The following is a 15,492-nucleotide window of genomic DNA, read 5'->3' on the forward strand; positions in this document are numbered from 1 at the left end:
TCAAAAAAAAGATAGTTAATATTAAAAATTAATACTTGTATGTATGTATGTTTACCAAAAGAACCTGAAAATGAACCTCTGTTAATAAACTAACGGCTAGCAGACGATGTCACACTTCTTCAATCTTGGCATCCATACATGATTGCGTAGGAATCATAAGTCTGACACGGACCAAGAGAATATGAATTTCCTGTCATCTGATCACTGACAAGAAACCTTGTATGCAACGCAAATAAACCGCACGATCGCCAAGCAAACACAAAACTCATCAATCTCTTAAAGTAGGGTTGATTCTTCTAAAAACACATGCTAGATCATCTTGTTTTTTCTTTGAGATGAATTTAAATACCGCAGTCTTTCAGATATTGATAGAGTGAGTACCCTCAAAATAACCGATTTCAATTGCTTTTGTACACAGAGTTTTCTTCTATTTTGATTCGGTCAAATTTCATTACGATACTTTTAATAAGAGTATTTGTTTGATCCCAGCTGTTTCTTGTCTCGAATTATTCTTTAGCAATCAAAAATGCAGTACTTGTTGAAACAGCTCCTATTCTGTCTATTCGTTTGATTTTCGTCTAGTCAGCAACTAGCCTGAAATATTCCAAGTAGCCTCATTGCAAAGAGTTGTTTGAAGCTATTTCAGAAGTGAACGCTTTGGTGGATCCTTGGTGAGCAGAAAAAGAAAATCTTAAGAGAGAAGCGAGCCTAAGTGAGTTTCAAAGGTTTTTTCATCTTCTGTGATCATGTGAAGTATGTGAAGTTTTTTGAATCTCTTACTGATTGTACAGCTCCAAAAGATATCCAGAGATTTGTCTACCACAAGCACAAGGTTAGTGATGGATACAGCTTCAAGGAAAATATCGTTCTTGAGCTCTTAGTTCATGGCAATCTGCAAACGGTAGTGTATGTTTTACATCGGGTATGATAGGATTCAAGTTTTACCACCGTTGGTTATCAAAGCCATGTGCAAAATAGCTGCAGGAACACGCTTTTCTCAAATACATTTGCACAGCTAAAATTGCACAAGTTTTGTTATACAGAGAGGTATTATATTTTATATTATGCTTTTGAAAAACATTTTTATTTAAAAATGCAGCTGGCTTTTTTAAGGAGTGCTGTACAATATTTAGCTGCGTGGTTGTGTCGTACAGTGTCATGTAGAGTGGCTAACGCTATAATAGTTACTCCGTTATATTGTCCCGCAATATATTATTCTGTAATCTCGTGTAATGTCGCCTCGTCTAGGGTATTGTAGTGTCATGTAGTGCCATATAGTGCCATATAGTGCTATGTAGTGCTATGTAGTACCATGGAGTTCAATTGAGTGCCATGGAGAGTCATGCAGTGTAGTTTCGTGCAGTGTAGTTTCGTGCAGTGTAGTGTCGTGCAGTTTCGTGCAGTGTCGTCCAGTGTAGCGTAGGGTGTTGTGGTGTGGTGTGGTATGGTATGGTGTGGTGTGGTGTGGTGTGGTGTGGTGTGGTGTGGTGTGGTGTGGTGTGGTGTGGTGTGGTGTGGTGTGGTGTGGTGTGGTGTAGGGTAGTGTGGTGTGGTGTAGGGTAGTGTGGTGTGGTGTAGGGTAGTGTGGTGTGGTGTAGGGTAGTGTGGTGTGGTGTAGGGTAGTGTGGTGTGGTGTAGGGTAGTGTTGTGTAGTGCACTGTAGTGGAGTGTAGTGTAATGTAGTGTAGTGTAGTGTCGTGTCGTGTCGTGTCGTGTCGTGTCGTGTCGTGTCGTGTCGTGTAGTGTAGTGTAGTGTAGGGTAGTGTAGTGTAGTGTAGTGTAGTGTAGTGCAGTGTAGTGTTGTGTAGTGCAGTTTCATGCAGTGTCGTGCAGTGTAGCGTAGGGTGGTGTGATGTGGTGTGGTGTGGTGTGGTGTGGTGTGGTGTGGTGTTGTGTGGTGTGGTGTTGTGTGGTGTGGTGTGGTGTGGTGTGGTATGGTATGGTATGGTATGGTATGGTATGGTGTGGTGTGGTGTGGTGTCGTGTAGTGTCGTGCAGTGTCGTGCAGTGTAGCGTAGGGTGGTGTGATGTGGTGTGGTGTGGTGTGGTGTGGTGTGGTGTGGTGTGGTGTGGTGTGGTGTGGTGTGGTGTGGTGTGGTGTGGTGTGGTGTGGTGTGGTGGTGTGTGGTGTGGTGTGGTGGTGTGTGGTGTGGTGTGGTGTGGTGTGGTAATATATGGTATGGTATGGTATGGTATGGTATGGTATGGTATGGTATGGTATGGTATGGTATGGTATGGTATGGTATGGTATGGTATGGTATGGTATGGTATGGTATGGTATGGTATGGTATGGTGTCGTGTCGTGTAGTGTCGTGCAGTGTCGTGCAGTGTAGCGTAGAGTGGTGTGATGTTGTGTGGTATGGTGTGGTGTGGTGTGGTGTGGTGTGGTATGGTATGGTATGGTATGGTATGGTATGGTATGGTGTGGTGTGGTGTGGTGTGGTGTGGTGTGGTGTGGTGTGGTGTGGTGTGGTGTGGTGTGGTGTATTGTGGTGCAGTCTATTATTTTCATTTGCCAGCCTAAAAAAATCGAGAAAAATCGTGATTTGAAAAACTGCAACCAGTACATCTCAGAGGAAGCCCATTTACGGATTTGTATTTACCTACTAGAGGGAGAAAAGCTTTTAATTTGAATGAACAGCCTCTGCATCGGGATCATTCCCAAGCAAAACAACTTCTCTGTCTAAACATATGAAACAACTGCAAAACGGTAAACGATAGGAATGTCTTGAAGTTTTACGACAATGTTTCATGATATACGATTAAGACTGAGAAAAGCTTGAGAAATTAGCCCTATGTTGCTGATTGGATACGTAAGGTCTTGTGAGGTAGCGAGACCTTAAACAAAATCTAGATGCACACAGCACTATTGTAAAAATGACTTTATTGATATTTTTTTCATTAACAAGAACCTAGAAGAGATCCAGGGAGTTATAATCAGTGAGAAATTGCTTAAAAAGCATTCGCTGTACTTCTATTTGAAAAACTAGGCTTTTGAATAATCATCTGGTTACACAAAACCAAAAGCTCTTCTAAATGTGCTAAGCAAATTTTAATGCAATTTTAAGATAAGCCCTTTAGTCCTGCTTGATTAAGGTAGCCATGAAATTTGATCAAATACATTGCAACGGCGCGTTAAGCTAAATTTTCAAAATGACCTTTAGTCAAATGTTACCTTGGAAATGTGCATAGGAAATTGGCAATAATTATAAAAAAATTATAATGAAAACTTCAGCATCAAATGGCATTTATCTCATTTCATTGATCAGTAGACACTAATAATCGGAAAACTTTTAGAAGATCAATTTTCGTTTATAATAACTAAGTTGTTTGCTTCTCAACGAATCTTGAATCAACAGCAATCGCATCACCAGTTTGTTTAAAAAATCCAAGCCATGTTTGCTTGAATTTCAAGCTTGATTTCAACAGGCCAAAATTAGTTTGAAGGACAAAACAACTCTCAACGATAAATCTGAAGAACGAAAATTCCTGAAGACGATAAATGCATATTTCTTTCTCTTATTGCTTTGATAAACTGACCTCGTTTTCTCTTGGCAATATTACCCTTTTACAAAGAGCCAAGTCATGTATCAAGGGCCAAGATGGCTCAAAGATCAAGCTCAAAGTATTAGAGGGAATAAAATTAGAGAATTTACAATTCTTGAAACTCTCTCTCTCTCAAGAGCTGTTCTTTCTTCCTGTAATAACTCTGCTCTACCCTGTCTTAAATATCCAATGATCGGACGTTAAAACAGATTTGAATGTTTTACAGGCTCTACAACGATGCAAAAAAAGATTCAAAAAATATCGAACTTTTTTAAAACGTTTAAGTGCAGTTGAAAAATTATGAAAACTTGCTGAAGAAGCGATTTGTGAATTGGAAACTTGATAAAATTTGAATTGAGCAGCCTGCCTCGCAAATCTTATCAATAAATTCATTCCATAAATTTTCTTTCAAATTGCTGAAATTAGCCACCAGTTAATGGAAGGAAAGCTAAAACTCCATGCAACATGAGTATTTTGCTTTGCAGTTATTAATATCTAAGCGAGTTCACAGTGATCTGCTATCTACAAAGTTCTCTAATTGCAAATCAAAACACACCAAGAGGTAAACGAAGTGCAGATTCAATTGTGTTTGTCAACCATGCCGTGGGTGTCCCATTATCACACGCCTCCAAACGACACTCTCTCTGATGATTGCATTGCGCAAGATTCACAGAGTAGCATCTTACAACTTACGTGTATTTAGAACGAAAGCCCTTTTTGCACATGCATATTTTATAACAGAATTATCGAAACACGATATTTCAAGTAAAGTCAGATTTAAACTTGATTTACAGCGTCAAGTATACCTAAGGAAACAGAACGCTTCCTTTTTAGTCAGTTTTCTAAACAAAACTAGAGATGAAATCTCGGTAAAAAGTTGGAGTATGATTTTGTGCTGTAGCTCATTCCCACAATCGCAAAGAACCTTGCATTTATGTGATGGCCTCAACTGCATAAATATATATTGCTATATATGGCAACGTTGATTGCATTTCCAGTACTTTGGAGAACTAAGTCCCTTTCTTCCCGATTAGACACAAAGCCTTTAAGCCAGGTTTTTCTGTTTATCAGTTACAGGCGTGTTTTAACTACTTATTGTTTGTTGTCGCAAATACAGGCAGCTAACACGATTCGCTATAACGGCTACATGTATGAATTGAGATCCACTTAGTTTAAATCTAAATATATCCATCTTGAAAGCAGGTTATCTGCCTAGAAGAACTACCAGATATAAACAGCTTATAAAATACACGATTCTGTCTTTTCAGGACGGTAGCTGCAGTCGGTGAAAATGCATACTCGTATTTGCATTCTTTGGTTATTCCTGGTTTTATTCTTAATCTTCGGTAAGTAAACATTGTCTTACCTTAATCTGCAATCCATAATTAAGATCATTAAACTACTTGCTGTAATTAAGTAATAACTCCTCATATTCCTAAGAATGCTTTTGATTTCTCTACCGTTACATGCCGAAGGTGCTACTAAAGCATATCTGTTTTCTGGCAATAAACAAATCGCTCAGTGTTATACAGAGGGTCGGAGCATCTTAAAAACAAAACGGTACATCATAAACAGGTATAATTTACACTACTCTAAAGCTGCAAGTTAGCGAAAAGATTTTATTTAAAGACAGAAAATCCAGTGATCAAAGGAAACATCCCTACTGCCGATTCTTTCTGATCTATAGTATTATCTTAAAATGCAGTGTTAGTCACAAAGAAGCAATTTGTTATGCACGGACAGTGCCGCTAAACTTTAGGCATAACTTTTCTAGCCATTCCATTTCAACTTTGATTTGCAGTCGCTTTTCCGCCAACGTTTTGAAGTAAATTACCTGTGAAACCTTTTCACTAGAAAAATAGTAGGGAGATAAAGAAGATGCTTTTATCTAAAATATTGGAAACACCTGCATGATAAAACCATATCGAAAAGAAGAAAAGGGGATTTGTCCCCTTAAAATATAACTAAACCGGCACATTTATGGTACAAATTAAGCTGTTGACAGTTGGGTCGGGAAACGGAGTTAAATTTTGTTGGACAAACCCCCACCCCCTCTCTATCCTAATATACTTCCACGCAATCAAATAAAGCATGTTATATTTGATTGGTTTTGATGTCTAATTGCTTCACAAGTGGTTTGAATTTCGAAGGCCATATTGTTCACAACTCCATCGCCATTACTCGTTCGTCGAAGTGGTGCAATACTTTTCGAACGTTAGTGTACTTCCGAAGCATGCTTGACGACCAATACACGACGACGAATTAAGTTATCGATACCATATAGACAGAGCAATACACGCTTTGGTGTAAGGAACAGGACTCTTGACCGCATTAAACATGGGGTTGCAACTTTGTTCGGTTCTGTTCTATACTTCAAGAGTATTTACAGAAAGACATTTTTTAAGATTCGCTCGGTCCCTTTTTCGATCTATAGTTAACGAAGACGCCTTCACTGAATTCATTTGCAACTTTATTGGCTAAAATAAGCACCGGCTATTTTTGAATGGTTTCAAGGTTTCTTAGCCTTAAAATTAGCGGTGGGGTCAGGGGATCAAAATCAGTGATCTTTTTAAAAACAAACAATATATTTAAATCAATCTTAAAAAAGAAAAGATTAGTCACTGAAATATGTGGCACTACCTACTGGCAACATAGATCTATACTTTTAATAAACTTTTTATTAGTTGGTGTAAACATGTCTATATTCAAAAGATTTCCTGTAGCATACTTTTGATTTTATGTCGATGCCGCAAATTGCAAAATATCACCACGGCATTTTGTTTTTAAAGGAATGAATGGATATTTTCGCAGATAGCTTTTTTTTGACCCACGAATTTCTATACGCTCAATTTCATCATATGAGATTATATTGCGATGCGCAATGGCGAGGCACAAGATTACGAAAACATCTAAACATGTCAACTTATAAAATTGTTAAAATAAATGATGAAGAATAGAAACAGTTACAAGAGATATTAAGTAAATACAGAAAATTCCCGAAAAGAGCAACTCACTTTCTAGCGAGCCTGACTGTTTTTGGTCATCGTTTAAAGGTGGAACCTACACGATGTAGACTAAACGATTTACTCCCCAGTGGTATCCGTTGTGTGAAAGTGACATAGTGACCAATTGCCATTTTTGCTGCAGCAATAAAATCTTGAACGCTCGCTATTCGAATAAACTATTTTTGAGCGTGTAACTTTGAGAAGAAACTTAGGCCTGTTTTTCTCTACACAATAAACTGCGCTTTCTATTTGTCATCGAGTACTTATCACATGACAAACTTTACAGTAATCGTTACCAAATTTTTCTGTGATAAAATACTAATTTCATGATCAAGGTACCGAGAGCAAAGATGATGATGAGCTGAGGCTTCTGGACGACCTGTTTGTGAAAAGAAAATACAACAAACAAGTAAGGCCAGTTGATAATAAAGACAAACCGCTCAAGATACAGTTTGGAATTGCGTACGTTCAACTGGTTGGAATCGTAAGTAACAATCCAAACTAATTCATCTTTTTCTTAGATAGCAAACCTTTTCTTAGAAATTCCTCAAACACGATAGGAAATGCTGTGTTTTACAGGCCTTGAAGTGATCAACAAGAAAATTGCTCAAATTGTATACTTGTAACATATGAACAAGAAATTGCATCATTTGTAGAATTTAACATTCTCGATGCATGCAAACGTTTTTTTAGTTTTAGGCAAGTTATACTGTCAGAATTCTTGAATCAGAACTTAAAAATTTATGCGAACTCTATTGGCGTTAAATATTTCACCTTAAATTATTTCCAGTATCTTTGAAACAAGATTTAATAAATATTCGCAAGTATATAACTTATATAAACGTTATTTAAGGCAGTGATAACAGCATGATATTAGGTTTGACCTGACCCAACCATAAATTCATTAGGGGGTCTTGCCTCAAATTCAACAAGGATGACGAAGATATAAAAACTTTATCTCTACTGAAATCGGAAGTCCAATTTTACAAATGACTTTTGAGAAAATATAGTCATATGAACACCTCGACTACAAATCTAACCGCCGTTTCATCTTCAAAGAAAACTACTTTACCATAAATTCGTTTTACCGAAGGCACCTTTGTCATAAAATTTCCAAAAGGGTTTTAAGGTTAAATTTTCCAGCCTATTGAAAATCAATTTTTACTTCTTGCATCGTAATTCCGCAGGCCCTTTTGACTGGCTCTAATGGTAACTTTACTCTTTTAACGAAAGATGACTTTCTAAATCAAAACAATTAACATTGTATTTGATTTTCTTAAAGGATGACAAAGAGCAAATGATGGTCAGTAACATATGGGTTAGACAGGTAACGGAATTTTTTTCTTTATACATCTTCTTCCGCAACCTTCCAACCTTGTTGAAAGTACCCGTTTTCAATTATGAATGTCAACTTTATCAATTCTTATCAAGATGCACAATTATACGTCTAGTACAATATTAGACTTACTGCAAGAACCTCAGTTTCAACTACAGCCTCACTTTCTGGACACAACGACAAGTCGCATGTTGAGCGTCCATCGATTCAATTCAATAGCAACATTTGTTAATCATGGAGTAAGTCTAGTATAGCGTACAACAGCTTACTTACGTGAACACATAGCCTCTAGTTTGGTACGATTACAACATTTACAATTCTAAAGCGGTCGGTATGCAGGACAGAAGAAAAGGCGGTAAAATCTCGAGCTAATTACAAAAAATAATCTAGAGTGAACTTAAGCTACTGCAATTGAAAGATACTAGTCAGACGATTTCGATATTTTTTAATCTGATACATATAGGATTTTGTGTTAAATTCTGATTGCTGCAGTGCAGTGCAGGTAATTCATGATCGAACTGTATACTTCGCATAGTGAAGTTAGCTTTACCTGAATGACAATGTGTTTTGACTATTGTTTTGAAGCTATAAAAATCATTGTTTTCATTCATGATTAGAGCTAATACCATGAACTGCAGAAGACTTCAATATCAAAATCTCTATTAATTGACGATATGCATCTACAAAGTTCTCAGTAAACTTACGTCAGTTCATGGCTTTGTCGGATCCAGTCCTCATCTGTCTTCCGTATCATCAAATTCAAATCAGATAAATAGACCATATCTCCCTACGTCAAACTTTAAGAAGCTAGCATTGAACTTCTGCATTCTAATCCTGGATAGAGACAAAAAAATACTGTTATCAAAAAGCCTCTTAAGTTATGACAGCTAAACACAAATTGTGTAGCAATATCCAACAGAAAGTACCGCAAACTCAGCTCTGCAGGCGTGGCAATTTTCCGATCTTTCGTCTATTGCAACACCCACATACAGTTATCGTAATATTTTGATAAAAAAAGATTAGGCAACAGTTCCTGTTTAAAAATACATTTCATTTGCAATGACGAAAGGTTCAAAAGTACTGCTGCTTGTGACCACAAGACATAGCAAGGTCATAGCAAACAAGATGTAGCACTTCCATGCTTCAATTAAATTTGAAAGATACATTCTGACCTGTAGCACTTCCGTTTGACTTAACAATTGCTGAACAACATTTTGGCGGTAAAAAATTTTAAGATGGCTTTGAAAAAGGCAAACATTTTAGTTACAATATACTTGGAGCTTTTTCATCTGAAACTCCTCAGAGTATAAAACGTCAGAAGAAAGGTCCAAAAGAACAAGATAGAAAATATATACTCAGTTGTGGATCGAAATAGGCCAATCAGAAAAAGCAAGCAGAAGGTCGCCATAGTTGTCCAAACAGTCCGCGTGATTATAGCAAATAAACTTTTATTCAGGCGTGAACGTTGGATGAAAGTTTCCTTTTTAAAAAACCAAAGAAGTTCACTTCAGATACGTATAAATAATAAGTTTCAATTTAAGGCTGCTTTGGGTTTACTTACAACGCAGCAATTGCTTGATGTTTAGATTTCATGGAAGGAAAACATCATATCTAGCAAAAGCTTGCCAAATAACATATCAGACACAAGTTTCTTAAAGTCCTTAATCTGTCAAAACGTTATTTAAATGGCACTTCTGTGGAAATCGCCAGGGATGCGCAGTCAAAGTAAACAGTGAAGAGCCAAATTTTGCCTACAAACCACTTAGAAACTTAGATAACGTTTTTCTGTTGCTATCATTTTAGTTATAAAATTCGTTTCATTTCAGCCACTGTTTTTTAATTATGTCTTGCACCTCTAGAAAAGCTCGAGCATATCTTTCAACCAACCCCCTCTCCACATTAAAAAAACCTTGTAACATAAGCCTAAATTTCTAATGTCATGTTGAAAGATCACATTAATGTCCTCTTTTTTAAGAATTCTCGTATTCAAGCAATCTCGTATTCAAGCAATCCCGTACTCAAGGATTCTCGTTTGCAAGCATCCTCGTATCAAAAAATGCTTCTATTCAAGCATCCTCGTTTAAAAAAATGATCCTATTCAAGCAGCCTCCTTCCCATCGAAAAAAGTCTTGTAACAGTTGTGTCGAGCTCCAGAAGGCATAAAACCATCTCTCTCTCTGCCTTGTGGGTTCAATACAAACTAACACACAATGCTACGTGGCATCAGTTTTGACGCGACTTGTATGATATTTACCATCAGTGTTTTGGGGATTGGGGATCAAAACAGTAGGATCAGGAAATATACAGTCATTTTTTTTCCTTTTGATAGACAATGTGCTTGATAAAATTTTATGATCTTGATTATTTCATAGAAATGGAATAATACACATTTGAAGTGGGATCCGAAGAAATATGGCGGAATTAAATCGATAAATGTAGACCCGATCAATGTGTGGCTGCCAGACATTGTTTTGTACAACAAGTACGTATCCAAGAGAATCTTTTTATCAAAATAACGACTTTAAACAGCCAAATGAGTAGACACATCTAAGTGAAGCTACTATAGGGCTAAGAAAGTGGCCATTCACTCTAAGGCCTTGTTGCTAGATATACTTCATCAAATATTTTCCCATTCATACTACAATGCCTGCCAAAAGTCTTGGAACACTGACGTCAGTTTCCAAGATCAAAATCAATCATCCCCCTCTCCCCCATGGAACAATTTTGGTTTACTATAAACGGGTTAGGATTTTAGGAAGCACTTTCTTTGCGCTTCTTTTGTGATATTTCTCTAAATTATTAAAATTGTTCTAGGGGGAAGGGGACAAGAGTAGTACTTTTTTCTCGGAAAAGGAATGATATGAAATAGATATAAAAGATATAAAATGCAATGCAAATTGCTGGGTGTTCCAAGAACTTTTGACAGGCATTGTAGATCTACTGTTGTGCTAATGTGCTAGAGGAAATAGGATGCTGTTTAAGGCGACTTGTTCCGGTATAATGGTTGTCATTTCTAGAGGAGTGACCTTTACATTTTGAATTTTGCTGGTAAAACTAATAAAATTTTACTGTTATCCTTTTAACACGATAGAAGAAAAACTCGATATATCTTGACAGGTGTAAGGTGCATCATGAAACATCTTTTCCTGCAGCATGTGATATTAAATGAACAATGTTCTCCAGGTCCTAAAAGTTACTGAGTACCATTTCAATTTGCGAAACCTTTCTATTCCAGTGCAAAGAAAGGACATGACTCTCTAACGATGTATAAGTTCAAAACAAAGGTCATTTTATCAAGCAACGGCGAAAACAAATGGTATGCTCCAACAATAATCCGCAGCGGTTGCAGCATCGATATAACATACTTCCCTTTCGACCATCAGCAATGCAAGCTACAGTTTGGTAGTTGGACATACACAGGGGAACAAGTGGATATTGAAAGTATGGATTCAAAAGTTGATTTGAACAAGTATTTGAATAGCTCGCAGTTCAAGCTAATATCAGCAACAGCAACCAGATACTTCACAAAATATGGGTAAGGCTTTTGCTTATTGCTTTTTCAGCTTGTACTTTATCGAGTACACATATCTTCCCGTTTTGCTCTATTTCGATTCTGCCCTTTTCCCATCCTGTTACATCCTTTAAAACCTTTGCTTCATCTTTGGCAGTTTATGTTCACTAGACCTTCGAAAACCTCCATCTGTCGTGTCTGGCGCCGTCTTTCGTGTTGTGTACGGTTATATCAAGGTTCCCAATATATCTTATTCCCAATATATCTTATTATAACAACGACCTCTTTTAACCGAATCAGTACCAACAAAAACTAAAGGACATTATATGAACTAATTTTGGCTAGGTTCGTGCACTATTAACCAAGAACATCTTGGTTCGCGCAAAAGGAGATTGAAGACAGTAATAGCTCCTTTACTTTGGAACAAGTATACAGGAACAAAACGCTGGCAACTGGATATCCAGAGTCAGGAAAACATTACGGTCGCAAGGCCACTGACCGGAGGAAGGTCCACGAAAAACAAAAGAAGCTCATTTGACACACCCACTTTCTATTGCTTTGTGAGGAAGATTTACCTTCTGGGATGTTTTTGTCTGCAGGAAGGTTAACAACTTTTCTGGACTCTGGGGATATTACTTTTCTTTTCCTGCAAGCTGCATTAATTCTTTAGCTTCTTAAATTTAATTCCTTGATAAAGTTAATAAAGTGCTAGAGAACAGAAAAGCCAGGTGAAAACAAGGAATACCTGTTTTAAAATTAATTTTCATCGCGTCTGGAAACCCACCGTTAAAGTAATAGTTGTTGGTTAAACTTTTGTCACTGATCATTTGAAGTAAACTCATCTCCCCTGGCATTTTACAACATCAAATGTCCATACTTTAACCAATTTTCAAGCATATGTTCTAGTCCACACACAACGGCTACCAAAAATCATAACACAACCATATAGCAACACTGTTGTCTTGTTCAACGAGAACTCTCTTTGATCTACTCAATGTAGAAGCAATAAAATGTATACCGTAAAGAGAATATTGAATTACTAAGAGTGATATACAGTGCAGTGCACCACAGATAACAACATGCAGAAAGTATACAGTATGCAATATTCTTTTTACACTGTACATTATACTGCTTCTATATTTAAGTAGATCCAAGAGAGTACTCTTTGAACAAGACAACAGCGTTGTACTTCAGTGAAAAATTTACGCTCCAATGTGCTTTTTGATCTATCAGCTAATCGTCACTATTCACTTACTTGGTTACTGGTTCTTTGATGCTCATTTTTTTCTCATTTCAGATGCTGCCTCACGTATCCCTACATCGATTTCGTTCTGCACTTTAAAAGGCAGCCTGGCTTCTTCTTATTCAACGTCATTATCCCATCCCTTGTGATCACGTGTTTCGCTATATTAACTTTCTCGTCACCTCACCTTACAGGTGAAAGAGTTGGCCTAGCAATCGAATCTTTTCTTTCCTTATCATTCCTCTGCCTCATGGTCGCTGGTAGCATACCAATAAATTCAGATGTGACGCCTCTGATAACCAAATTCCTATTGATGTGCATGGCAATGATCTCCATGGCAGTGTTATTCAACCTGGTCTCTATGAATCTACTACAGTCGCAAGCCATCCCTCCATTGGTTCGATTCATATTCTTCCACGTCCTTGGACCAATAGTTGGCGTTTGTGAGGGACGCAATAAAGGCCTGCAAAAAAGGAGAAAATCGATTTTGATCAAAGAACAAGGTGCAAGAGTTCTTAGTTACTTGGATCGCACCACAGCCGCCGAGTTAGGGAATGATACAATGAGTGCTGCAAGCTTGTTACAATCGGCCCATCAAACGCCAAGCAAACAGCCAAGCATGCCCTACAAACGGTTTCAGAAGAAGAACAAGCCGACTACGCCTACGAACAATGCAATGGATGTTATCATGTCCAACGTTGATGAGCTCGTAAAAAGATCTCACATCGAAGCCATCACTCTAGCGAACAAGGACTTTTGGAGATGTGTTGCCCAGACCCTTGATCGCATATTTCTCATCTCGTTCTTTCTGAGCTTTATCTTCGTGTCAGCTGTAATGCTTCTTAAGGGGTTTGGGCATCATATAAAATAAACATGAGGCGACCAGACCGAAAGCGAATTTGTAAGTGGACAAATGAAAGAGTCTAAAGATTGAAACTTGAAACGAAATTCATTTTCAGGTCTGATTTGTTTATATGACACTGAATGTGACCCTTGAAGAGTCATGTGAAATTTTGTGCAAACTAATATTTGCATGTTGTAGAATTTAACCTAGATAAACGTGAAACGTTTCAAGTTAGTATGATATTTAAAAACTGTGAACAAAATATTGAATGGAAATATATCCTAAAAGAAACAGTTCTTATCTAAATTTACCGCCTTAGAAATCCTTGTAGATATTACTGGAATACGTGTAATCATGAAAAACCTGATAGAAAAAAAACGAAAATATTTTCGGGAAACAGTAAATCGAATCTCGAAAACGTTTGAACATAAAGCTTGTTAATGATTGCGTCTCCTTGATGATATCTGATATAGCAAATCTCCCTAGCAACACAGAACCTGTGTCATTCACTCTTGAGAGGCCTTATTCGCCAAACCTCTTTGTCCTTGTCCACGCTTAAAGGTAATCACATTTCTTGCGAAAAATTGATGAAAAATCGCATCTTAAAGTTTAAAAGATTAACATACCAGGAACCATGCTGAATTCTTCTCAACCCAAGCCCCTCCCCCCCCCCCTTCCTCCTGCAAACTTTGATTGGGTTAGTCAAATTTAACTGCAAACAAACATTTTGTGCGGGACAGTCTGCGAGTTTGCGGGGTTTTGTCTGCCATTGTCAAAGCGGCTTGTCTGATAAAATGGCAGGCCGTGAAGTCTTGATGCCTGCAGCAATAACCGAATCATTCTTAAACCATCGATTTCAGCAATATTCGCTGTTCGTGCCTCTACCGGCAGGTTTTCTGTGTTGTTCGTTCGGCAAAACTGCCCGTAAGGGTGTTCCCTTTTTGTGTTCCCGTTGCAGTACAAACGGCTTCTTATTTTGCCAAGGAAATGATGTTGAATATCGATGCGCTGTTATTCTCTTTTCTACCAAATCTCACTTCAGTTACAGTGGTGGATTCATCCCATCCACAATATCAACACAACAACATTGCTCCGCAGCCTTACACGTGACCAAGCCCCTTTAATAAAACGCGACAGTGTTATGGAAACTTTTGTCTAGATAAAACGATGATTTTTTCAGGGATGGTAATAACCTACTGTATTGTATTCGATAAATGAATCCCTTAAAAATACATGTATCTAAAATGCTACATTTCGTTGTCTTTTTTTACAGATACTAAGAAAAACTTTAAAAAAAAACTAATAAACTTGCGCAAGGTAGCCTAAGAGCCATGCCCGATCCTCGCCAAAGCCCAAATGAAGGAGCAAGAATGATTTCTCTATTTTCAGAAAAAAATCTTTAAAACTCCACTTTTCAAGTCCTTAATAGCAAGACTTCGTGATGCTCGATGAAGTAAAAGAAGAAATAACCTGTTTTCGATAAATTGCAACAAGTTGTTGAAAATTCTAGGAATGCATACACAATGGCTTGGATCATTCCAATTTTTGCTTTGGCACAAGGGAAAGGAGTAGAAGGGGGGCCAACTTATGTGCGCAAAACATATTCAGTAAGAAAAAAGAAAGGAAATTATTTTGATGATACAGGCTATTATGCGACTGAGTAAAGCGTAGATATTGAATTGTTTGAAATTAGGAATCGTCAATAGGTGAAAAAGCGTACAGCCTCGATTGCATACATTAGAATAAAGCAGATGGTATATGTGTATAGACGTTCTTTTACAGAAAAGCTAAAATGTGTGGTATTCTTTTAGCTTAGCCAAAATCCTTATCAAAAAAATTTTCTACAACTGACTTTTATAAGTTAAAGTTGTCTTATCAAGAACATTAATCTGCTTATTTGGGCCTGTAAACATTGGGCTACTTTTTCTTAAAAAGCCATTGAAAGCGTTTAGACGAGTGTGTGAATCTTTTAAATGAAACTGCCTTTGGATTTAGGCCCCGTCCACA

The 15,492-nt window shown here is 37.4% G+C and overlaps 2 protein-coding genes across 10 annotated transcripts in view; one reads left to right on the forward strand and one right to left on the reverse strand.

Moving 5' to 3' along the window:
- The window catches only part of LOC148958168 (neuronal acetylcholine receptor subunit alpha-2-like), a 55,079-nt gene extending 42,293 nt beyond the window's left edge, over positions 1–12,786 (reverse strand). The window contains exons 1-2 of one of the 5 annotated variants that reach the window (XM_089113448.1): positions 12,654–12,786; positions 8,592–8,721 (exon numbers count right to left, since the gene is read on the reverse strand). The gene's annotated coding sequence lies outside the window, so the exon portion shown is untranslated. Of the gene's footprint in view, positions 1–35; positions 389–8,591; positions 8,722–12,653 lie in introns of those variants that run through there. The other 4 variants (XM_089113450.1, XM_089113447.1, XM_089113449.1 and 1 more) reach the window with 4 other exon arrangements.
- Positions 1–14,739, forward strand: part of LOC135681084 (acetylcholine receptor subunit alpha-1-B) — a 41,340-nt gene extending 26,601 nt beyond the window's left edge. For 3 of the 5 annotated variants that reach the window (XM_065195406.2, XM_065195415.2, XM_065195398.2), the window contains 6 exons: positions 4,815–4,892; positions 6,887–7,035; positions 7,834–7,878; positions 10,260–10,369; positions 11,123–11,422; positions 12,696–14,739. In XM_065195406.2, the coding sequence (XP_065051478.1) occupies positions 4,838–4,892; positions 6,887–7,035; positions 7,834–7,878; positions 10,260–10,369; positions 11,123–11,422; positions 12,696–13,512 (1,476 nt within the window). In that variant the 5' untranslated portion in view covers positions 4,815–4,837 and the 3' untranslated portion in view covers positions 13,513–14,739. Of the gene's footprint in view, positions 1–582; positions 713–4,814; positions 4,893–6,886; positions 7,036–7,833; positions 7,879–10,259; positions 10,370–11,122; positions 11,423–12,695 lie in introns of all 5 variants that reach the window. The other 2 variants (XM_065195387.2, XM_065195377.2) reach the window with 1 other exon arrangement.
- The last annotated feature ends 753 nt before the right edge of the window (positions 14,740–15,492 follow it).

The sequence above is a fragment of the Rhopilema esculentum genome, chromosome 17 (assembly GCF_057945365.1).
Source record: "Rhopilema esculentum isolate cy_ngs chromosome 17, ASM5794536v1, whole genome shotgun sequence".
NCBI classification, from domain to species: Eukaryota; Metazoa; Cnidaria; class Scyphozoa; order Rhizostomeae; family Rhizostomatidae; genus Rhopilema; species Rhopilema esculentum.